This window comes from Ictidomys tridecemlineatus, chromosome 2, assembly GCF_052094955.1.
Source record: "Ictidomys tridecemlineatus isolate mIctTri1 chromosome 2, mIctTri1.hap1, whole genome shotgun sequence".
Taxonomy (NCBI): domain Eukaryota; kingdom Metazoa; phylum Chordata; class Mammalia; order Rodentia; family Sciuridae; genus Ictidomys; species Ictidomys tridecemlineatus.
In genome coordinates this window covers 220242843-220267892 of record NC_135478.1, presented here as the reverse complement: position 1 = coordinate 220267892, position 25050 = coordinate 220242843, and the positions used below count along the sequence as shown (strand labels likewise).

At 43.8% G+C, this 25050-nt stretch overlaps 2 protein-coding genes across 2 annotated transcripts; both read right to left on the bottom strand.

Annotated features, from left to right (window-relative positions):
- Positions 1 to 2111: 2111 nt before the first annotated feature.
- Tas2r60 (taste 2 receptor member 60) lies at positions 2112 to 6719 on the bottom strand. Its single transcript, XM_078027907.1, is given in 4 exon segments — positions 2112 to 2496; positions 2614 to 2923; positions 2926 to 3162; positions 6662 to 6719. Coding segments are annotated over 4 exon segments (990 nt in total).
- Positions 6720 to 7973: 1254 nt separating this feature from the next.
- On the bottom strand, positions 7974 to 8922 carry Tas2r41 (taste 2 receptor member 41). The gene has a single exon (XM_005326705.2). The coding sequence runs from the start codon at positions 8920 to 8922 to the stop codon at positions 8014 to 8016; it is 909 nt and encodes a 302-aa protein (XP_005326762.2). The 3' UTR covers positions 7974 to 8013.
- Positions 8923 to 25050: the final 16128 nt, after the last annotated feature.

Genomic DNA, 25050 nt, shown 5'->3' with positions numbered 1-25050 from the left:
GGCGGGAGAGTGAGCAGGTGATGAGGGAGACACAAAAGGAGCAGTGGAGTGTGGAGCAAAGGAGTGTGGAGGCGAGTACAGCACCAGGAAACCAAAAGGAGAAATCTGCTCAGGGAGACATGGGGGTGGGCCGTGATTGGTGATGCTTACATACTTTAAAAAAAAAAAAAATCTTTTACAATGATCAGGTAGAACTTTTGTAAAAAAAAAAAAAAGAAAGAAAGGAATCAATTTTTGAGAAATTCTTTTCAATCAAGACAGGTAAATATCACAAAGATACACGAAGATGAGGATGGGGGTAATACCACTTTTAATTATGAGGCAATTACATGCATCCACATTTCAGCAGAGCAGGGGAGCAGAAGAGGATGGTCATGGAATCCGGGGGCCATGGAAGACTCTCAGCAAGGGACAGGCTGGTGGGATGATCCCTAGAGGGAGTAGGTCAGATGAAGGGATTTTTTTCATGAAGGATATTTTAGAGAAATGTTTGTTAAAGAAGAGAAGGGCAATAAAGAGGGAAAGTTTGAAGCTTCATGCAGAAGAGGAAGTCCTTCACTGAGCTGGGGGCATAGAGAGGGAGCGGGGCCAGGAGCACATATATTAGCCAAAAGCAGAGACCTTCCTTCCATTGCAGAGAAGTTGGGGGAAGTGTTAAGAAACAGAAAATAATGCTTAGAGATGCTGAAGGACTAGAGGGGAGTTGAGAGACGTTGGGTTGGATGTTCAAGGGATAACGGAGTTTAAGGGAGGTTTAAGAAGAGGTGTAAGAAGCAGAAAAGCAATCTATGCTTTTTCCACCAAATCAAGACTATTTTCATTCTTTTTTTCCCCCTAATTTGTTATATATGACAGCAGAATGCATTACAGCTCATGGAATCAAGAAGTCATGTTACACATATAGAGCACAATTTTTTCACATCTCTGGTTGCATTCAAAGTATATTTAGACCACTCATGTCTTCAGATGTGTACTTAGGGTAATGATGTCCATCTCATTCCACCATCTTTCTTATCCCCCCTTGCCTCCTCCCTTCCCCTCCTACCCTTTGTCCTATCTAGAATTTGTCGAATCCTTCCTTGTTCCCTCTCTCAATCCCAGTATGAATCAGCCTCCTTATATCAGAGAAAACATTTGGCAATTGGTTTTTGGGGACTGGCTAACTTCACTTAGCATTATATTCTCCAACTCCATCCAGCTATCCCACTCCTCGATGCATACCCAAAGAACTTAAAAATAGCATACTACAGGGACACAGCCACATCAATGTTTATAGCCACACAATTCACAATAGCTAAACTGTGGAACCAACCTGGATACCTTCAGTAGATGAGTGGATAAAGAAAATGTGGTATATATATACACAGTGGAATATTACTCAGCAATAAAAGAGAATAAAATCATGGCACTTGCATGTACGTGGATGGAGTTGAAGAATCTTTTTATTCTTAAATCTTAAGTCTCAGACAGAGATAGAGGAATTTGTCTGTAGAAGAAATTTTAGTTGTTCCAATGTAACAAAAGAAGTTACATTGGGCCCATGGGCCATAACACAGAGCTGACTAACAAAGCAAGCCATTGTGGAGGACATGGACATATATAAGTCTTAGACTTCTAGCTCTCAGAAGGATCCTAGAAGGTCGTCTGAGAACATCCACCTCCAAGACAGCTTACACCACACACATGCACAAGCGACACCATGCTCTGTAGAGAGCTCAGACACCAGGAACTCGTCCATGCTTGGAAAGAGATCTTCCCCCTGCGGTAGCAGAACAGGAGAAGTGTTGAGCAGGGAAAGCCCATTCACAAGATGCAGCCAGCGGGAACCGGAAGCTCCAAAGATCTTCTCCAGTTTGATGAGACACACAAAGTATCCCATCAGGTGTCCGGATCCTTGAATTCAGTTCCCAGAAGAAGAATTTTAAATACCAAGGGACTGGTCACAGGAAAAGTACAAGTTTCTTTGTCCCCTGAACATATCAAGTCCCACGGAGAACATGGCGTTCATCAGTGAGACCAGCTCATAAGTCAGGATCTTTGACCTCACCTCAAATCCTGTGTCCTTGAGATTCTTCTTCTCAGCACTAAATATAGCAAAGAGGGAGAAAAGATCAAATGTGCAAAGAAAGAAGCTGTGTCCTGTTGCGCCCAAGCCTTCTGCCCTGCTGCACGGGACTTGGAGGTCTTTCTTCATTAACTGTAGTGCGACTCAGGATGCACCCCCCCTCCACCTCAAGGAACAGCCCGTCTGTAGGGCAGCTCTCAGCCTGGGGTCGAAAAGAGCAGAATGATGGGTGGACTGCCCCCCACAGAGAAATCACCACCGGCCAGACCCAGTACCTCAGTTCCTGAAATGGAAAACTACCAGCCGAACTGAGCACCAGGGACAGGAAGCAGGAGATGAAGAGAACGGCAAAGGAAAGGAGAGCCTTGATGTGAGCCTGGGCTCAGACATCTTGAAACCCTGACAGGGTCGACAGGGTCTTCCTCGTGTGTCTTCCCAGGACGTCAGAAGCAAACCATGGAAATTAAAGATGAGTTCACAGGTGAAAGAAAGGAGGCCCCAAACTTTAAATGGGGTGAAGACTCCCCTTGAAGGTCACAAAAGAAGACCAGGTGTAAAAGATAACCAGAAAGATAGCAGTCAGGATGGTCCAGGTAGCCGTTTTTATGGAGATGAAGTAGAATTTCTCATATGAGCTTCTTATGCTCTTCCCAGAGATGCTCCAAGACTGCCACTTGCTCCTTCAGTTGTTATCATTGATTTCTCAGTCGCCTATGAAAAAGAGAAAGCTGCTCAAGCCGGAGAGTCCCAGAGAGCTGAACAGCATCTGTGGTACCCACCCAGGCACCTTGCACTTTAGCCAGAGGAAGGCAGGATGGGTAAAGGTTGCAATCTTCACACAATAGAAGAGACTGAGCTGGAGGACCCTAGGCTGACCAATAACCTATCATAAGGCGACAGTGTTCTCCATAGCAACCAACTGATTCCCAGTAGTGCAATGATGAAGCCGTGGCCCATCACCACCACCAGGCGCAGAAGGAAGAAAATAATAACGATGATGATGACTTCCCTATCGGTCACCATACCCTTTGGAACCATTTGATCTCCAGTCATTTCTCCTGTGGACAAGATGGGTCCCAAGGTTTCAAGGGTTATTTCTGTTGGTTGGAAGGATGTCTAGGGTATGTTTGTATCTCCAGCTCCTCCAGTGCAGAGGCTAGACCAGAGTAGAGGATGCAGGCTCTCTGATGGGGGAGAAGAGAGGGGTTCTTCTCTCCAGACTAGATGCAAATGTGGTCAAGGCTAAATTTCCAGAATCTGACTGCCTGCCTATGAATTTGCCTGCTCTCCTGCCTTTCCCTGCCCACTGTCAACGTCGGCACAGATAATATGTCAGGCCTTTGCATTGGTGTCCCTTACACAGGCTATATTTACCTAAGCTAACACCTGAGACATGACCACACACTTGCTGGCTGCTCAGTAATGGAATGCACAGGCTCACTTCCTACTGAGGGTCAGAGGACACCATGGTCACATCCATGGAGGTGTGGTCGCTCCGTTCCAAGCAAGGCTACAGATGCCTCAGTAGTGTTTACCTCTCACAACAACGCATGGACTAGGTGCTCCAAGAATACCCCTTGGATAGAGAAACAGAGAGGAAACTGAGCAAAACCTCTACTCAGAAGTTAACGAGAATCTTTATTGCCCGAGAATCCTCCATCATAAAATAGAACATTGAAGACAATTGCATAAAACAAAGCAAACAAATGTTTTTCAGTGCTTTAAACTGTATTTTAAAATGGCATCTCAGGGAGGAGCCCTTACTGAGACAGCTATAAAACCAGTGGGATGTGGCAGGGACAGCCCTAACCCAGGAGACTAAACAGGCTGCAGCCCAAGCCGCACCCCCAACTGTGAGTTCTTGGATATGCCAGTCACCCTTCTGTGCCTCATTGTGGGCATCTGTAAAATGTGAACACTGCCTGTTAGAATGCATAGGATTGTCTTAGAATCTCAGTATTTATCTATTTATTTATTTATTTGGTACCAAGTATTAAACCCAGGGGCCCTCAACCACTGAGCCACATCCCAACTGTTTTTATATTTAGAGACAGGGTCTCACTAAGTTGATTGGAGCTTCACTAAATGAGGCTGATTTTGAACTCACAATCTTCCTGCCTCAGCCTCCCAAGCCACTGTGCCCAGTTAGAATCTCAGATTTTAGACTGCAAGAAATAAATTAAAGATAATTTCACAAGTGAAAGAAATGAGGCCCCAAACTTAAATGGGGTGAAGACTCCCATTCAAGGTCACAAAAGAAGACCAGATTTTGAGTCATGTTATAATCACAGGCTATGGATTCACAGGGTCATCATTTAATTCCTTTAACCTCCTCTTTCTTCTCCTATTCAAAATATGGATCACAAAAAAAAATGTGAGCATAAATATATGAAAGTTCTTTGAAAACTAGAAATCTCTGTACACGCATGAGACATAATTATGATGATGACTGTGACTTATTAGAATGACTGTCTTCCCTACATCCTGTAGTCTGACAAGTGGTCCCAGAAGGTTGAGGAGAGCATCGGGAATGCAGTGGAGGTGCTTCTGGTTAATGTAGATGGTCCAGACGTTGGACCATCTACATTAACCAGAAGGGATGGAACAATTCAAGACTGTATTCTTCATAGGATTGAATATCAAAGAGTTAAAAAAAATCAACGATCAACATCCAGATTAGTGCAAATTAGTGCAAATAGTTTTAATATTTCACAGAAAACTAAGTGAGCAGACATTGTTCTAGATCTGTTGTAGCAACACAGAAGACTTAGGATCAAGTTTAAAAAAAAAAAAAGAATGAGGGTGTGTTAATGGTATCCCCATCTCCTAGCCAGCACCATGCCTGCCAGTTCCATGTACAGAACCCCACAAAGAGGGACTGGAATGAAGAGCAGTTATTCTGCATGTCTTTCCATTTCCAGTCTCCCTCCAGGAGGAATTGTTTGTCCAGCACAGGGACCAACTGTAGTGACACTGTGTTCCTGAGTGAAGGGAAGAAGGCACCACACTCTTGTGGAAATGCAAATTTCCATGGAACACAGTTCCCAGCTGCTTCTTCCTTGTTGTGGTTCCTCTGGCTGATATTTGGCTGTTTCCCAATGAAACTTGGAGAAATGAGGCAAAGTATGGGCTTATAACTCTGTGGTTTAAATAACCACTAACTTCTCAATATGGAAAACTCATATCTTTTCCATCCACCTCCTACCCCTTCAATGGCTCCTACCATGAGAAAGATGTGCAGTTATCCCTCAATTCACTTAGCAACAATTTTTTAACCATCTCCCATGTCATATAACCCCATGAAAAGCACTGGGCACTGGGGCCGCAATACTGAATGACACGTTTGCCCTGAAAGCTCTTTTTGCACTAATCCTAAACCACAAACACTTCCTGGGCAATTAAATGAACCCCAAGCAGTGAACAGTCATTTTCATTTAAAGTGTTTTATGATTTTTATTGTGATTTTATTTTAATTTTTCTATTGTGGTGAGTTTTTGTCTGTGGCATTTTGCTTCTAAAAATTTACATTATTTTCTTTAGTAGAATCCAAATCTGAGAATTTAAAATTTTTTCAGAGTCTTTACAAATGTAATCACGAGCATGGTAGCATAAGAATCTAGAGCAGGTTGTCTAGCTGGGAAATTCTCAATTCAGAAAGATTCCTGTCAGAATAATTTTTTTTTTAAAAAAAAAAGATTGATCCAAACACATGCTGTGGTTCTAAATATCATTCGCCCTCCCAGGCTTAGGGTACAGCTCAGTGCTAGAGTGCTTACCTAACAAGGGTGAAGCCCTGGGTTCAATCCCAGCACCAGAAAAAAAAAAAAGTTTCTAAACATTGTGCATCCTCCTATTCTCATCCCAAGGATTCTCCCAATAGTTCAGCAGCAGCAGCAGCAGAAGAAGAAGCTCCATTGTTGTAAGACAAGAAAGCTGCTTTCTTGCATATTGGAAGAGGACAAAGCATCAGGAAAGGCGGTGGAAATATGCTTATGTCAAGAACGGTTAGGTAAGGTTGGGTACCAGAGGGGATTCACAGAAGGGAAGGCGGCACATTGATCTGGAAAGACAGGCTGGAGGGAGACCAGAGAAAGCCAGGACAGTCAGCATGAGATGCTGGACCTTTTCTTTCATCAAGGTGAAGCCACCAAACACTGTTAGTGCTCAGGAGTTAGAGTTTAGGAAAGGAGGCTGAGGATACCAACCCATGAAGAACTCTAAATAGAAGCCCTGGCACAACTCAAGGGGTGTGAAATTGCGGCAGAATTCGAGTCAATCACCAGGCCCTTTCCACCGGAGACCTTCAGGAAAGGTCTGCAGAGATGCCCAAGGACAGACAGTCTTCCAAAAGCTCACAGCTGAAGAGAGGGGATGGAGCAGTCACCCTGGTGCTCCTGCCTCTGCTGCCCCCACCCAGCCCTCTGTGTTGCTGCAAGATGAGTTTAAAAAGAAAAGCCCTTTGTGCTTGATGATGAGGCTACTTACTGTGTGTTCAGTTGGTGGCCCAATTCAGTTAGACCCACAGGTTCTAGAATATGAGTCTGGCCATAGCACCAGTTTCCCACAAGGCCCCTCTGCTCTGCCTCTCGTCCCTACTCTCTGTGCTATTTGCCAACAACATAAAAATCTCCTCTTTTAGAGCTTTAATTGCCATTTTCCTAGAGAAAATTAATCAGTCTGCTCTCCCTTCTCTGGGCATCCCTCTCTCTCCTGCTATAGCTTGGACTCCAGCTAACATTGAAACGTAATTTGGGTGGGTGGGGGGGGGGTCTCAGCTTCCCAGGATTGTTGGACAAGTTTACCATACAATGAAGTTATTTATTTGAAATTCATTGTAACTCCCTTTCTGTCATGTTATTTATTAATTACTCCTCGTCTGACGAGTTCAAACGTATGAAAATTTATTATTAATTATATCCATGTACTACTTTGTTTACCTCCTAAGATACACAGAATAATAGGAATTTGAAGAAGATAAACAGTAAATGGATATCGAAGTTGATGATTTTCTTCGTACTCTCAGTGTACAAGCTCTGTCTGGAGATTAGCCTCCTAGGCAATAGCATCCAGGAGGCACCTCCTTGGTAACAGCCGGGAAGAACAGAATTATCAAAATTAAGACTTGTTTGAGAATTCCCTTCATTTTCCATCTATCTTCTGTTGGCCAAACCCTAAAAACATTTCCACGTCCGACAGTTCCTTTTAATGCAGCATGCAGCCAACACATGAAATCATGGGGTATGTTAGCACAAGGAGCTTATGTGTCCGCTGAAGAAGCACAAAGCTCTTCTGCGTCCTCATCCTTCCAGGGGATCAAACTGAGAAAGCTTCCCAGGTAGAATCAGTCTTTAGGACACAAAAGATGGGAATGGCAAAGATTGGCAGAGAAAGGAAAGAAGGGAGGAAGAAAGAAACATGAGGGATGTTTCAATTCTCTGGTGGGCCAAGGGATAAATGGTGGGAGGGAAGGAGATGTGGGGAGATGGAAAGAAGCAGTACTGCAGAGAGACTGAGATGAGGAGGTGAGGAGGCAGCTGGTGTCACAAGGGGGGTGGTGTTGGGAATCCAGGCCACGAAAAACAACTTTTGTTTGCCTATGGAGACCATTGATGATGGGTACAAGTCTTCACAGAGGGAGTGTAGCTTGCAGAATGTTCTTAGGTTGCTTGCACAGAGAGTCTGACAGGCCTGTAAGGATCAGCTAAGGTAAAAGGGATTTGGGACTCAGATTAGGGTTTAGCCACAGTGAAGGAGACAGGGGGAGCACAGAGAGATGGAAAAAGATTTAGTGGGATATGCAAAGAGTGGGTTGTGGGGAGAAGAAGAACTGAAAAGAGAAAGTACCCAGACCTCTGAAGTCTTGCCACATGGGACTGTTCACCACAGTACTGGTTCCAGATGTGGGTAACTTAAGACCCAAATCACCCTTTGTTCAGGGCCTTCAAAACCTATGAACTGGCAGCACAAAGGTCTGAAAACTTCGTCTTCAGGGCCTTTCTCAGCTTGGAGCTGCTTAGCACCAAGATGAGGGAGTGCAGGTAGATGCTTGCGTAGGTTAGCACTTCCCTGACCCAATGCCAGTGACTCTGGATGGTTGTGATTTTCATAGCAGAAATGATGAGGGACAGGAAATACGCATTGTAGAAGATAAAGAAGAAGGCAAGGGACTTCAGAGCCATGCTGTGAGCCTGGATGCTGGGATCGCCAGGCCCACGCCTGCCGTTCCTCATCTGCCCCATGTGCCGGCATAGAGAGAACATGAGCAAGAAGATGGACACCAGGAACAGAAGGAATGGAATGAGCCACATAAACCCCACGTGACATAAAAAGTAGTGCCGAGAGAAGGTCAGTACTGCTGGAGCAGCAGTACAGTTTCCGTGGGGATTCTGGGAGTTGATCATCTCAAGATCAACTGCTTGCTCAATGGCAAAGAAGATGGATGACAGGCCACAGATGATCAGGGAGCCCACCAGCAGCCGGGGCACGAACCGAGAGATCCTCCACTTCAGCCAGAAGAAAACAGGGTGGGAAAAGGACGAGATCTTCACACAGTAGAAGACGGCAAGCCAGGAGGTAAGCCAGACAGAGAGACTGTTGAGGAAGTTCCAGAAGATGTTGAGGTAGCCAATGTGGTAACAAAACTTAAAGGAGGCCAGGAAGTTGTTGAGGATGCCCATCCCATGCAGGCAGAACCGGGAGACGGCGAGACTGGTCACAATCATGTCGCCTGCGGACAGTGCCTGGCACCGCACCCACTCCCTGCCCAACACAGTGATCACGAAGCCGTTCTGCAACATAGCAGCCAATGACTCCAGGCAGAAGATGACCATGAAGATCAAGGAGGCTGAGGAAGGCATCTTCTCCAGTGAGGGTCAGCTCAGATTGGGTCCTACTCTACCGGCTGAGGCACCTCTGCAGGGGAAAACAGAATCTCTGGCTGAACCACCTTGTTGAGACCCGACACTTAGAAATCCCTCTCCCTGGATTCATGCAAAAGCCCAGCCACCAGCAAAGCCCCATCCCCCAGGATTTGAAATGACAATAATGGCAGTCTCCCTTGGCATGCAAATGACTCTCAGCTCAATGACACCTGTCTTAATTTGCATAACCTGCGTTTGCCTATTCTTTTTCAGAGCCAGGTGCAGGGAGATGTTAATAGGATAGAGGATCCATGGGCGGTTAAAATACCCATATTTTTGCGCCTTGTTTCTTGGCTAGGGATTGCACCCAGGTCCTTCTGCATGCTTAGGCAAGGGCTTTACCACTGAACTACATCCCCAGCCCTTTTTATTTTCTTTTGAGACTCCCTGTTGTTCTGTGGCCCATACTGATGTAAAACAATTTGGGTGATTTCAGATTTTATTCAAACGTCAGTCTCTTCAAACTTGCAATCCTCCTGCCTCAGCCTCCTAAGTATCTGGGATTACAAGTGTGTGCCACCCCACCAGCTTGCCCATTATTTCTTAACTGTACAATTTCTTTCCTAACTTTTCTTCAAATGTTGACATGACCCTAAGTTCCCTTCTCAAAATACAAAACTTCCCTGTCCCTTCATGCCTTGTGTAGATATCTTATTTATCAACCCTTCTTCTTATTATTATTATTTTTAATGCATAGGCTTTCTTTCCTTTCATAGCCTACTTCAGTATGCCACAAAGTGGGACTGGTCCAGATCAGTCAACCAGAAGGAAGAAGGGTAGGTAGCAAAAAGCTTAGGTTCTGGTGAGACACTGAAAGAAATAAAAGCAAGAGAAGCATTTATTGTTGGAGCTCACGAGAAAAGAGAAGCAGCTAACTCTCAAAGGTGGCATTTGGTTGAAGAGCTGTTTCTTTTTTAGTAAGTTTTCAAAATGTCATCAAAGAGCGGAGGATCGACCCCATCTGATCACCTGCCTACAGCCCGTCTTCGGGGTCTGGTCTTAGTTCCTTGTCTGATTCCCTCTGGCTGCTTCTTGAAGACAGTGACAAATGAGTGGCTCCGGCGTGTTTCACAACATTTTGGCTCTTCTGGAAATCCTTAGGCGAGAGGCCAGCTTTGTGATGTCATCAGCGAACAAGTCGAGGCTGTGGTGCACACGCCCTGTGGTGGCCACGTGGAACCCAGTGTGTGTGTGCTGGGCTCACAGGCACCTTCGCGGTACTTGAGCTGTCACCGAAACACACAACCGGCCAGAACCGGTTCTTCTCTGCCAGCACTTTCCTGCTCTACAGTGAGTTTTCTTTCATGTTTCAGTATCCTTCTAGAAGGAGGTCGAAGGAGTACCTTCCGCAGGTACCTGTTCCTCCATCTCCCAGTGCTTCATTAGATAAGTCTCCTAGAGGTCCCACATCCCATTCACAGTCTGCCTCATGTCAGAGCACAGCAGGATGACGGTTTTCAAGAGTCTTTCAAATATGAAACAACAGCCAGGTGCAGAGGTGCACACCCATAATCCCAGCACCTCCAGAGGTTGAGGCAGGAGAGTCGAAAGTTCAAGGCCAGCCTCAGCAATTTAGCAAGGCCCTAAGCAACCCAGCAAGATCTGTCTCAAGAGATAAAAAGGGCTGGGGGTGTGGCTCAGTGGTGAAGTGTCCTGGGGTTCAATCCCCAGTACCAAAAACAAATGAAACAATAATCAAAATACTACTTTTTTTTCCTCATTGAAGTTAAGTCTCCTTTCTCTTTTCTAAAGGTGTCTCACACCTGCAACAGAAGCTGATAGATTCTTTTCTGTAGCATGATTAACAAATATTTTTGGTAGTTGGGGCGGGGTGGTGATACCTGAGTTCTCTGCAAGATGATGCTGACACCAAACACATCAGAGCAGGAGGCTGGACTCCAGGTGGCAGATTCTGCAACGTGCTACTTACACATTCTCCATTTAAATTCTCTACACTACTTAGCAGAGGTTTTATTTGTTTCCATCCCATTGTTTTTTTGTTTGTTTGTTTGTTTTCTGTTTTGTATGTGTGTGTGTGTGTGTGTGTGAGTGTGTGTGTTTTAATGACATTCAAAAATGCATTGGGTCATCTTAGAGATGTGAAAATACATTCCTTTGTCAAGGTTTGTAAATCTTGGTGCCCATTCCCCACTGGACCTTTGAGTGACCTGCAGAGCACAAATATGTCCATGTCCCTCCATGATTTCACCAGGTTACTGGTGGCTTGTACCAGTGAAAGTGGAGGAGGAAGGAAAAGGAGTGTCTTTAATGGCTAGACTGTATGTAAATATTAAGATCAAACATGCATAAATCAAATAGTTGTTTCCCTACGGAAGGAACTTTAAATATTTTTCCTGGTCCTACAGACTTCCTCTAACTCTTATATTTAGGTAAACAATTTAGGATAAAACATTGTAAGTTTTAATAGCAATCTAACATAAAGTAGAAATTTCACTTTCTTTTTTAAAAATATTTTTTAGTTGTAGATAAACAATACCTTTGTTTTATTTATTTATATTTTATGCGGTGCTGAGGATCGAACCTAGTGCCTCACATGCACCACTCAAGCGCTCTACCACTGAGCCCCACCAGCCCCAGCCCCTAGAAATTTCACTTTCTAAAAGTAATTTTGAGTATTTCTAATACCCAACATCTTTAATTATGGAAATGTGTAAGGAGATCACTTAATATTATTTAATAGTCAGGTAAATTTACATACTTTCAAATTAAAGTTATTATTGTAATTATAAGGCCAGCCTCAGGAGGTTCTAAGTCAACTTTTATTGAGATCTTCAGAATGGCTCTCTCTCACTTTCCTGTACCTTTGGAGCAATCAGAAGCAATAAAGGAATGAATGAATCAATGAATGAATCAATGCTCCTTCCTTAATATCACGACTTCCTTATGTTTAACATCTCCTGGAGGGATGAACCATGTTCCCCAACTCCTAAATCACGGACATAGGACCACATTTTCCAGGGATTTCTCAGGGATGCCCACATGTCAGAGAGAACCTGAGAGAGAAAAATCACAAACGCTCATCAGCTCTGTTGACATCTATTTTATACACTGAGAATCCACGAAGATGTCAAAGACAAAACTCCACTCCACTGAAAACAACAACTCTGAAGAGTCAGCCAGAGGGCGGAGGACAGAGGGAAGCAGTGTTGTTCGCTTTTCTTCCCTCCTCAATACCCTCATGAATCAACTGTAATGGGATGTCTTTTAAAATTATTTTTAGGGCATGAATTTTAATTAAAAAAAAAGAGAGAGAAGGGAAAAGAAAAGTCATTTGGAAAGCTGGAGAATGGGGAGAAGACGAACAAAGACACTAACAGACCTGAAGGAACTGAATCCTAGGTGAACTCAAGGAAAAGTCAAGAGTGACTCGGGATTTGCAGTACCAGGTGACTCTGGAGAAAAATGGTTAAATGTCGATTTAAGATTCAGATCAGAGCTGGGGGTTGGGGGTGGAGCACTACCGTGTCACACAGGAGCCTGGGGTTCCATATCAGCGCCTTTCCTGTCACCTCTCCCACCCCTTTTGCAAGAGAGCAACCACCTGTCCCCCACCCTAGGAAAAAGGCAAAGGTGTATTCTCTGGAGAGGAAAAAACAGGATCTCCAAGCTACAAGTGTCCCCAACACAGCTGAGGAAAGCCACTGTGCTGAAAAGAGGACAATCAGGTGAAAACTGTATTTCCCTAATGAAGAAAACTACCTGTAACCTAGAATTCTCTCTCGGGATACTCGGGTGCAAGGATAAATTGCAGATGGTCCCTGACTTAGAGGGGTTCAACTCACATTTGTTTGTTTTAACGTGTGAGAAAGCGTTGAGACTTCCTTGGGAACTCCACTTTGAATTTTGGATTTTGATCTTCTCCCAGGCTAGTGGCATGTGGTTTGATATTCTCCTGTGACACTGGGCAGCTGCGGCAGCCACTGCTTCCAGTCAAGCCACAATCACCGACACCCTGCAGTGTGCCACTGCTAGGCCATGACATTTGGTAGGTTAGATGTATTCAACGCATTTTGACTGACAATGTTTTCATCTTACATTGGAATGTGACTCATAATAAGTTGAAGAACAGCTGTATAGACCTTGCAGACAAGCACAACCTCAAAAAAGTTATTTTTTCTTAAAAGTTTATTTTCTATCTCCTCTTTTCCTGGGAGCTATTGAAGAATATGCTCCTCCAAAGCTGGAGAGCACAGCAGGATAAAGACTGTGGCTCAGGCAAGATGAGATCCAAGAGGGAGAAGCAGAGGGCTCCACCAAGATGACTGTAAAGTAGATCCCAGCGTGGAGGGAGGTGTGTCGGCATGGGGACAAGTCCAGGCTGGAGCGGGACAAGAGGCTCCAGGAGAAATGTTCCCAGGGAAATAAAATTTTAGGATATCTGATGCATCCAAAATTCTTGAGAAAGACTTAGGCCAATGATGAAGTGTTTGAGAGCAGAAAGCAAACAGCAATTGCTAAGTTGAAAGAAAACAAAAATCTGTACAGAAAGAAAAAGAAATTGCAGTTTAATGTCTGGTTCCACCTTGGGTAGCATGTACATTGTCATAATGTTCTAAACACTGAATACGGATTGTACCAACATTACAATAAAACTACATTGAAAAAGTGGGTGACAGAAAGAGTGTGATGGCCGGGGCAAGGTGATGGGTGAGGAAAAATCCAGGTTTCATCTCCCTAGTAGAAAGGATACCCAAGTCTGAAAAATCAAAAGTAGCAATGCAAGCATATGATTCAGAGACAAAGACATAAACACACCACACACACACACACACACACACACACACACACACACACTCACTCACACTCACACATACACACACAACCAGACACAAGAAGTGTAAGTAGTTGCCTTGGGAAATGGAAGAGATGGGAACAAGAACCACTGTTTTTGTTTTGTTTTGTTTTGCTTTGTTTTCAAAATAAATCTGGTAGAATTATCTATCTGGTTCGTTGGACTACATGCACATATAACCTTGATAAAATCTTAAGGGGAAAAAAATTAGAAAAGACAACATAAGGAACAGGAGGAATAGACCCCAAAAAAACCAAATAACACTTCCTTGATGTTTGTCAATGGCAAGGTCTTCTAGAAGCAAAGATTTCTTTTCCTCTTGCCATTTACTTGGACTGCTTTGCTCTGTGTACAGAAATCATACAATCTGATATTACTCATAATTTTGTAAAAACCTTCCAAATATGTGTTTTTCATTATCATTTGGAGAAAGAAAGGGTAGAAATCAATATGAGTCATGTTTCCAAAATGGCTTAATCATCTTGCTAAAAAAATTGTAATCCAAGATTCCCATTTTTCAAATGGAAATACCTTGATCTCCTTGCCATTTTTCAGCGGTGTTTTTTCTCCTGATTTTTTTTCTCTCCACTGTCCTCCACCCTGTGCCTCCTCCCATCCTCCAACAGCCCCCACCAGCCCGCATCATCACACCACTCCTGCAGCAGCAGGACTGAGGGCAGCGTTGGTGGCAGCTGGTGAGGAAATTTCTCAGGGTGAGGCCCAAATATGGCGCCCTACATACCACTCTCCTGCAGTGCTGGGAACTGGGAGTAAAACGAAGAAACAGACAGGCATCCAGTGTCTTCCCAAAATGAGTTGGAAACTCCCATATTTCCCATTAAACTCAATGCAGAAGAGGAGGTATAAAAGTGTTCCCAGCTTTTCTGCTTCTCCTGTGGATCCCCACAGAAAATCCCCATCATTTTAATGGTCTACATGAAATGAAAAAAAAAAAGAGAGGAATTTCAGGTGGCTAAGTAGGGGTAGCACTTCCAGGTGGATAAACCTAGGGGGGATTTCAGAACAGCTGTGGAAACTTCTCTGGGTAAGGAAAGTGAACCAATAGCAAAATAGGTAGCAGGTACCCCAGGAGGCAAGTCAGGGGATGAGTCCATTTTTCTCCCATCAGATCAGGAAAACAAAAGTAGGTATAGAAAATAAAAATGTTTTAAAAACCACAATGTATTAAGTAGCTCTAGGAAAGAAATAATCCCAACATGAACTAACCTTTTTTGAAAGCCTAATATGTGCCTGGCATTTGTGCAAAAAAAACATTTGCATCACCGTTTTTCCATATAATCTTATTTAAGAATGCCAAACGCGCTCTAGTGTTGCTCTTTATTATTAGACACGCTGTCTATGCCTCTATTTTCTTCTTAGAAGAATGCAGTGCTCTGGCCACTCTACCTTTACCCTGAATAGAGAGAGCATCACTGATGTCACCTGGACCTCACAGCATTTTGCATTCCCTGGTGGAGCCAGAAAAAAAAACAGCTTTCTCCCCTTGCCATAGAATCTCAAATTTCTCAAATTTCTGGACCAAGGTTGCTGTTTGGAGTAAGCTAGCAACTGTCTTCTCACCTCCCTGTTTCTCTTCTTCCCCATAATATTTCTCGTTTACCACCAGGTGGCAATGGGTAAATACGCCCAAGCAGGCGAAATTAGAAACAGGCTCAGAAAAACAGCATGTCATTCCCAGGAAAGTGACAAAAATAAAATGTTCACCAGGAGGATATTCTACAAGTTTAAGTTCTTTTAGTGCTGGTGGTCATAAAGGCTTCTAGTTCAGAAGACTTGGCCTCCAGTTTTATTGCTCTCACTTTTTCAATGTAATCTAGGATAAATGTCTCCCTCCTTTTCACACTCGATGTGTACAACTGTAATAATGAACACTTGGCAAGTCATGAATATTCGTGAGGCAAATATATAGATATTCTTGCACATTGCTAAGCTCTGTATATCTGTTGTTAAGTAAAACAGGCACAACCCAGAAAAGATAATGAATGCAAATCAAAAGAAACAAAATGGAACTTCACAAGTTGTCTGTTGTTTTCCTTTTCTGAAGGGAATTCCCACCACATACCTATCCAAAGTCTTTCCCAATTTAAAAAAAATTAAAAACAGTCTTTTTCTTACTAAGAAACAAATCTCAAAACTTCTAACGGTGTCTTCCCAGTGTTTTGGAATCCTGCTCTCTTTCTGAACATTCAGAGGCACCTGACTTCCTAAAAGGCTCTTCACTCACAGAAGCTGCATTCAAAACCTTGAGTAAATATTCTAGATGCCCCTGATAGCATGAGATCCCAGGATTCCAGTCCTCTCTTTTTCACTTGCTTCTGGGAACTTTCATCTCTTTCTTTTTCCTCAATCTTTCTGGGACAAAGCCCAACTTAACCACTGTCTTGGTCCCTTTGTGCTGCTGTAAGAGAATACCTGATACTGAGTAGTTTACATAGAACAGAAATGTACTTCCCACAACTCTGAACGTTAGAAAGACCAAGATCATGACACTGGCATGTAGTGAAGATTTTTCTCACTGCATCATCCCATGACAGAAGGCGGAAGGGCAAGAAAAGGCGAGATAGCAAGAGAGGGCTGAACTCATTTTTATAACAAATCCACTCTCATGGAGAATGACATTAATCCATTTATGAGGGCAGAGTCCTCATGACCTAATCGCCTCCTGAAAGTCCCACCTTTCAACACTGTTGCATTGGAATTAAGTTTTCAATACATGAACTTTGGGGCACACAGCCAAACCATAACACTGCCTCTCTAAGAAATGCCTTCAAGCCATTCACAATTTTCTAATAAGCACAATTAAGATACCTCACTAACCAAAATCAACCTAATAACAGTGGCTCTTCTCATTTTGCTCCTATCTGAAACTGACATCTGTCCTTTGTCCAAAGAGTGGCATGTCCGCGAAAGGGGTGCCCCACCAAAGATGGAACCTCACAATGGAAATCACGTGTTCAGTTATAGGAGCTGAATCAGAGCTGCTGAGGGGACCCTCCTTGGAAGAGCAGGGTGAGATGGTTGAAGTCTTGAGATCACTCCCTCCACTGAGAAGGGCAGGAAAGAGCAGCCAAGGAAGAGCTGGTTTCCTAGAGGAAAAAGGGAGGCCAGGGTAGTAGGACCTCCAAGGAAACCAGAACTTGCTCCAACTCAGGTTTGGGAGTCATCTAGACAGGAGAAAGAGAAAGTGAGACAGAAAAGTCTCTTTCCAGAGAAGTCTGTTAAGAGCCACAGCCAAAGGGGCCCCAGCAAACTTCCAGCTGCCGGCTGATGATTGGCTCACAGCAGCCCCAGCAACTTCTAGCTCATTGGCTCCTCTGCGGTGATGCTCATTGGGCTGTTTCCCTGCCCTTTCAGACTACGGAGCTGCTCATTGGGGGACTTTTTTTTGGCTCCGCCCATGCAACCCAGCCAATCGGCCTCAAGAGCAGGAGGATTGTGGGAGGTGGAGAGGCTGGGGTTGGGGTGAGTGGCTTGTGGGAAGCCGGTGGTGGCAGTTGGGCTCTGAGGGTTCTTTCCTGAGGAGCTGTTTTGTTTGGCGTTTGCAGTTCTAAAAATAAAGTTAGTTTCTTTTGCCAAGTGGCTCTTGAATTGTGCCTAGCCAGACTGTGGCAGAAGTCACACTCCACATGCCAGCCTTGGCAAGAGTCCCTTAGTTGAAGAGAGATGGGACTGATCTTTCCTAAGGAGTTATTCTGACGTGTGCACTGAAAGAAATCTAAGGATATTCCTTGCTACTTTGTTTCTAGTAGCAAGAATCTAAAGGGAAAACAAATAAATAAATGCTATCATTAAATCTTTGGCTCCTACCAAGGACAGGGCTACTGTCCTAAAAGGTACTAAGGAACTTTATGTGGCTGCTTCCATTTGTCACCATCTTTGGGGTTACTACTAGAATCTATTTGTTGGGGCCAACATATATTCCACACAATGAAGAATTCCCTCCATCCAGCAAGGACTTTGAGTTTTCCACCAGACATTTGTGTGGGTGAAAAATAACTGAGCCAAGAATCTAACTACACTAAATAGAAACGCAAAACAATTTTTGCACAATTTTAATGTTATGACTTTTCTAAGAAGGAACAACAAAATAAATTCAGAGACTTTGAAACTTTTGTTTAGTTATAATCACGAGTTGTTGATCGTCTCAGGAAAAAAATCATGAAATTGATGACAACCCCACCCACAGTGTTTAAATCAGCAACAAAACTCACCCAAATCTGTCAGCATTTGGAGCTGTGGCATTCCATTAGTCTACATATAGAGCCAAGCATCTGTCTGCCTCATTATGTCATTTGCTGTGTGTGCCCATTTGTATATCAAAATAAATATTGTTTTTTCATAAATTGGTTTTCTTCACATCGTTTTATTACAGTTGGAATATTACCTTGGTTTTCAATCATAGTTTAAGCAAATTATATTATCTGGGAATTTAATTTCAGCAGTGTATGGGGATCATTCCCCAATGTTTTTATAGGAAGGGGAATGTATTAGTCAGCTTCACGTTACCACCACAAAATATCTGAGGCAATTAATTTTGTAAAGAGAAAAGTTTTATTTAGCTTACAGTTTCCAAGTTCTGAAGTCTAAGACGAGGCAGCCCTTTTGGTTTGAACTCCAGTGAAGGCAGGAGATGGTGGCACAGCATGGCAGGCGTGTGGATAGAAGCAAGAGGTCACATGTCAAGCCAGAGCGGAGAGGGGGGTACAGGTGTGGTCCCACAATACCTCTTGAGAGCACTTCCCCCAGTGACCTAAGGCTCTCCCACGAGTCCCCACCTCCCAAAGTTTCCAACACCCCAAGACCTTGGGGACCGAGCCCTTAACAGATGGACCTTAACATGTGAACGGTCCATATTCAGACCATAACAGAAGCACTGTCCAGAGCAACTTTCATTTCAAAGATATGGTACATGGTGCTAGAAAATGCTCTGACACTATTAAAAACTTAGTTAAATCTATGGGTACCAAAATATAGAAAAATTTCAAAGACAGATAGCTGAGTAAAGAAATTTTAGAAAAATTTCTACAGCATATACATCTGATATCAGTTACATAAAAATATAGACACACAAGATGTAGGTGACTGAGTCAGGCAATCTCAGGGGTCATGTGTGGCTAAATAGTACCTCTCAGAAGCTATTGTCAGCGTTAAGTCTCACAGAAAATCAAAACTCACCTTGTTGTGAAGCACCCACAGCAGAAGACCAATCTGGAAAGAGATGTTTTGTACGTGAAAGATCCATTTGTACACAGTCATACAGTGATTCCCCAGATCCCCACAGCCTGGGGGACAAATGACACATCACGATGGCACTAGGCTCTGGGCTCCCTGCCAGCTTGGTCTGTGGGTCTCTGCAGACCCAGGCCACCCTGGGCTCCCACACCCTCGTGCAGCTGTTCAGGGCTCTGCTCCCACAGTTGTTGTGCCGGCCGCTGTTGCTGTCCATCTTGACCATGGCCGTGACCTCACCTCACCACCAGTGAACTGCGGCTCCCAGATGCAGAGGAGCGGTCCTACCTCCAAGGAGTCTGCTCTATCCATCGACTCTGGATAGCAGGTCCCTTTGGTGATCATAGGAACCTCTTTTCCCACAGGATCCACCCAGTGGGCAGGCATCTTAGGAATCAGACAGCCTGACAGAGATTCATGGCAGGACCAGTGGCCCATGACAGCTCAGACATCTTTACTCTCTTCACACCTGCATGAGAGTTCTCTGCCTTCCAGGGATCCAGACGGGCAACATCCTGTACTACTCCTTTACTCCTTTATTTATTTATTTATTTATTTTTTTGAGAGATCTACACCCCAGGATCTCAAGAACCTGGCCGTCACTACCAAATTATTCACCTGAGTAAGATTCCTCGCGTCCTCTTGGATAGGGGAGAGTTGGATGTGGTGATGGAGAGTTTGACTTCTGGCTTCAGGCCATCTGGATTTGAAGGTCACCTTTGCCATTACTAGATGAAGAATCTCGAAATGGTGACCTGACCTCTCGAGATTTCAGTTTCCTTATCCATGAAATGGACAGACCATACGGATTCTAATAAGATTAAACTGCAATGTATGTGAAGTTCTTAGCATAGTTCTGGTTCCTGTACGAACTGCAAAATAACCACCAAAGCTCTGTCCCAGGCACACTGGGAAAGGTATGCAGAAGAAACCCGTATTTTAACAGAGCACCATGCATTTTAAAGGCCTGTATTCTGACCTACATATTATATCCACCTCTTTAAAAAAAATTATACCAAAAATTGAACCCAAGGATGGGTGCTTAGCCACTGAGCCACATCCCCAGATTCTTCACATTAATTTTGAGATAAAGTCTGGCTAAGTTCCTTAGGGTCTTGCTAAGTTGCTAAGGCTGGTTTTGAACTTTCAATCTTCCTGCCTCAGCCTCCTGAGCCACAAAGATTACAGGCATGGGCCACTGCACCTACCTCTGCCTCGTTTATTTAGTATTGCCTTATCTCAGCAATCCTTTGTGAGAAAGTGAGAATTCTTCTGACATTATATTGGGTCAATTGTGACTTTTGTTTCTGGGAGTCAAGTAGACAACATTCATGAAATTCCTGCTCTCCATGCTAAAGGGCCTTTAGGAGATCATGGAGACCCGTCCCTGACTTCAGGTAAGATCTGTCTCCACTCAAAGCCAGCAAAGATCAGAAGACTTGCCTGAGGTCTCACCGCTAGTAAAGGATGGAGATCAAAGCAAGAAGAAAATTAGGACTGACCAATAAAACTAGGACATTTGGTCACTTCCATTGGACTGGAGAGTCATGGTTCTTGGTGATAGACTCTCAACTGTAAAGGGCAAAAGGAACTTCTGAAAGATAGTCATGCGTGTTCTCTGCTCTCCCAACAGGCCAGTTACAATCCAGTGCTTCCTAAAGACTCTGTGATAAAGGTGATGATGATTCCAATGCTGACAAGGTATGTGCCATTTTTCTGTTTTGTTTTTTAAGTTCTGAGAGTTGCCAAGAGTTAGTGAGGTTTGTATATTAAGCCGGAAAAGTGATAAAGAAAGATGAAAGAAATCCTCACAAGGAAACAGAAGGAGACTGAAGAACTGGGTAAACCTCAGATTCCCTTCTGGATAAATTCAAGCTTTTGACAAAAGTCCAGGGAGGACTGTGGGCGAGACCAGAGTTAGGAAGAGAACTGGAAGGAGCAAAGGAGCAGAGAGATGGTGACCTTCACTTTCAATCCAGCCGAACTGTTGGAGGATACAAAGCAAAACTCACATCAGAGAGCAGAAGCACAGAGCAAAACAGAAGGACTAGAAGAGGAGGCAGCAGGAACTACACACATGAAACAGAAGAAAAGACAGAAAAAAAATGTCAAAATTTAACTGAAATTCCCACCTTTTTTTTTTTTTTTCTGTCCCCAGGTGACAAGAAGCAGAGGAAAACCAAAAGACTGAGCTGGTGATGGGTAACTGTCCTTGGCATCCTATCCTTCCAAGAAAGTCAAAACTAAACCCAAAGGCGCCACATAATGACTCAGTTACGCAGAAGTCACTGTGGGGAGACAGGGAAAGAGGCCACATCCCATCCCACACCTCTCTGCAAATCATCATAAATGTCCCTGTTGCGTGTCCTGAAGACATTTGACAAGTCTCTGCCTGCTCCACTGTCTCCTCCCAACTGCTCTCTTCCAGGCCTTTCTGGGTCCCTGCCTCTCATTCTCTGCTACAAATCTCCTTTCTCAAAGTCCCCCCAGGACGCACACCCTACTTTGGACAAACAAAATTCTAATTCACCATCATTGTCTCTAAAGCATCTCTCCAGGAGAGCAGAAGTTCATTCCAACACTCTTATTTTCACACTGAGATATGGTTTTTAAAATCAAAATTTTGACTCTGGTCAATAAGATAAAGGGGTTGGCTACATTTTCTCACCTCCATGTTTAGTTAGCCAATCCACATGTGAGTCCACATCACCTCCAGGTCTAGCTAGCCAATCCATGTGTGAGTCCACAAATGAATGTCACTCATCCTTGTCCCTCCCTCCATGCATGGCTCAAGTTTGAACATTTATTATGTCCTCCATGGGCCATTGTCTCTCTGAATCCAGCCTCTGCCCTCTGCTACTTCTTCTTTTATTTGCCCATTGCCACTCAAAACACTCTGCTCAGCACACGGATCCCAAGCTCAAAATCTGTCTGCCTCCGGATTACTAGAGAAGGAAGTCCACACTCGGCAAGCTGGTCCCCAAGGCTAACACCAGTCCTGCTTCCTGGGTTTATCTTCCCTCCTCCCTCACCTCAGCCCAGCCCATCCAACCACACTGCACAAGGCTCTTGGGCAGACCGCCATTTTCCCACTGTGCACCTATCAAGCTGTTGCCTGCCTGGGCCTGAAATCGCCTCTGCCACACAACTGACTGTCCCACCACTGGCACATCCACTGACACCCTGCTTCAAGTCCTCTTCCCTCATTTTGGCAGAGACAACAGCCTCCTGACTTGTCCCTGTTTCTGCCCTGGCCTGGCCCCTGCCCCAGCCGCACCTCAGCTACTCTCTAAGCACTAATCAGGGTGATCTCATCAAAGGGAAGCCATAAAGTGTACCTTTGACTGGACCCCCCTGTAATTGTTTCCATCCCTCCAAGGCCATCCTTAGATTGTCCTGAAAGTCCCTGTATGTACTGTTCCCTGCCAGATTCCTCCTTATTACCGTCTGCCCCTGCTGACTCTCTAGCTCAGATCCTAACTGATACATTGTAAATAATGATTGTCCTGCACCTGCTAGACAACTTGGTTAATATTTTTTTGCATCCAAATCAGAAAGCCCAAAAGTAAGATGACATCATTGCAAGCCTCTTCCTTCCTTCCTCTCCCAGGCAGACTATCATTCCCCGGATGACTGAATCAAGTTAAGAAAGCTAATTTCTACCTAAGAGTCTATACATTTTTATAATAACAGGAATGTATGAAAATTACCATCACTTTAACCTTCTGTTGATAAATATCCCCATGATAGGCTAAAATTTTATAAACAGAAGTGATCCCTGGAGAGCATAACTGGAATTTGAAGACACAGGTGCAGTAACCAACTTTGCTCACTAGGTGGCTCTCATATTTTATGACCTGTGGCCTGGGTCCCTTCCAAACTCAGGAACAGTTTGGGAGAGGTACATTAACTTCTTACCAGATGGTTCTTATCTGTATGTTCAAATATGTGTATGTCGATGTGTATAAACGTAAAGAAGCACATTTCTAGCTAGAACTCATAAATTGCCAGTTAGAAGAAGTCATAAGTTGCCTGTTATGATCTCTTGGTGAAAAACTTCAAAATTTAAAGGAAATCCAATTTATGTCGATTAAGAGGTCTCCTTCTTACTGCAAATTTTTTTTTCAGATGTTGGTGGGCCTTTATTTTGTTCATTTATTTAATAAGCGGTGCTGAGAATCAAACCCCGTGTGTCACACATGCTAGGCAAGTGCTCCACCATGGAGCCACAACCCAGCTCCCCACATACTTCTTTGATAAGACATACAATACAATGTGACTTCTAAGTCACAGGACTCAGAAGTTTAAAAAGTTAAGTACAAGTTATGCCAGTCTTCTCCCCAGCCCCCTGTAGAAGTGAATTTCCCAGAGCTTCTAGCTTAGACTAATAATAAAATTGCATTTTTTCAAATTAACCATGCCAGCCTCATTTAGAAGACAAGGCTGATGATATATTCAAATAGCTCCTCTTTCACACTAGCTAAACTGAAATCAACTTGAAAACAGTTGATTGCCATTTTCTCTTCTCTCGCTGAGAGCTACCTGGTAAACTTTTTGACAAGGGCCAAGCTATCACCATGCTTCCAGGGACTCTGGTGTTTAACACTTGTCTCAACTTGTTCTTGTAAAATTTCTGACATGCCCCTGTTCACTGAGACACATCTGTTCTCTTCCTTTCTCTCCCGCCCTCCTACCTGCCCAAGCATTAATGCAGCTTCTTAATTCCGGTTAGCAACATTGTCTCCTCGGGCAGCCAAGCAAATAAGTCAAGGAGGAAGCACAGTGATTTCTCATGAGACATGCACCAGTGTTATCATAAGGAATTAGGAGCCACAGGCCCTTCGCATGACTGACACCACCCCCCACCCCGGCTCATTTCACTGCTCCAGAAATCGATGGAAATAATAGGCTGACTGTGAATTGGCTTCATTTTGCTTTGCATGTTACCTGGTAAGGATGGCACAAGAGCCTGTTGAGGTAAAGGCTTTATCCAAATGCACACTTGGATGTGATGCGTACCCAAGTGAATTCCCATTCAGCGCCCTTCCTCTCGCCCATCAGCTTCAGAATGGAGCCCATCCCCTAGGCGTCCCTCCATTCCTCCTCTTCTGTGGGGCCCAGACGAGAATGCAGAGCAGGCTCACAGCATCTCCACCACCTTCTTGCCCCCAGAACAAACAGAATGCTCTGGAGAATTTTAATATTGTAGAGATAGGTACAGGATTTACAAAAAAAAAAAATGAAAGTGGAGAGGAATGTAATATATCCTGAAAGTGTTGGAGTGGTATTTACCTAAGGCTTCATAATATAAATGGATAGGGAGTGATTTCCCTTAGCTCCTTCTTTAGTCTTTTCCTGCCTCTTCTTGAGATTTGAGCTTCATCCAACATCCCATTTAATCCAGGAACAGATGCTAGTCAATGTCCTTCCTCATTCCCTTCACCAACTTCACCATTAATTCCCTCAAAATTATTTTGTAAATGAACCTGTGCTGAGCACAAATGAAGATATTTTATCTTTATGTTGCTCAGTGGTCCTGGGAGCTTTTGCTCAATACTTTATCATATTTCTACTTGTTTCATATGCTGCAAGGTGGGTATCTTTATCAACATCATTATCACCTGTATTAGTTTTCTGTTACTAAAAAAATACCTGATACTAGGTGATTTCAGGGTTTTTTGGCCCATGGTCTGGAAGCTAAAAAGTCCTAGAGCATGGAGCTGGCATCTGCTTGGCCTCTGGTGAGGGTTTCTTGCTGCATCACAACATGATAGATTGCATCACATGGGAAGACAGAGCAAGGGTTCTACCTTGAATCTCTCTTCTGATACAGCCACTAAGGCCTTCATAGGGCCGCACTCTAAGGATCACATCTAATCCTGATTGGCTTCCAAAGTCCCCACTTCCAAATACCATTAACATACAAACTTGAGAATTAAATTTCCCACATATGAAGTTTTGAAGGACATGTTCAAACCACAGCATCATCATCTCTCCATCTC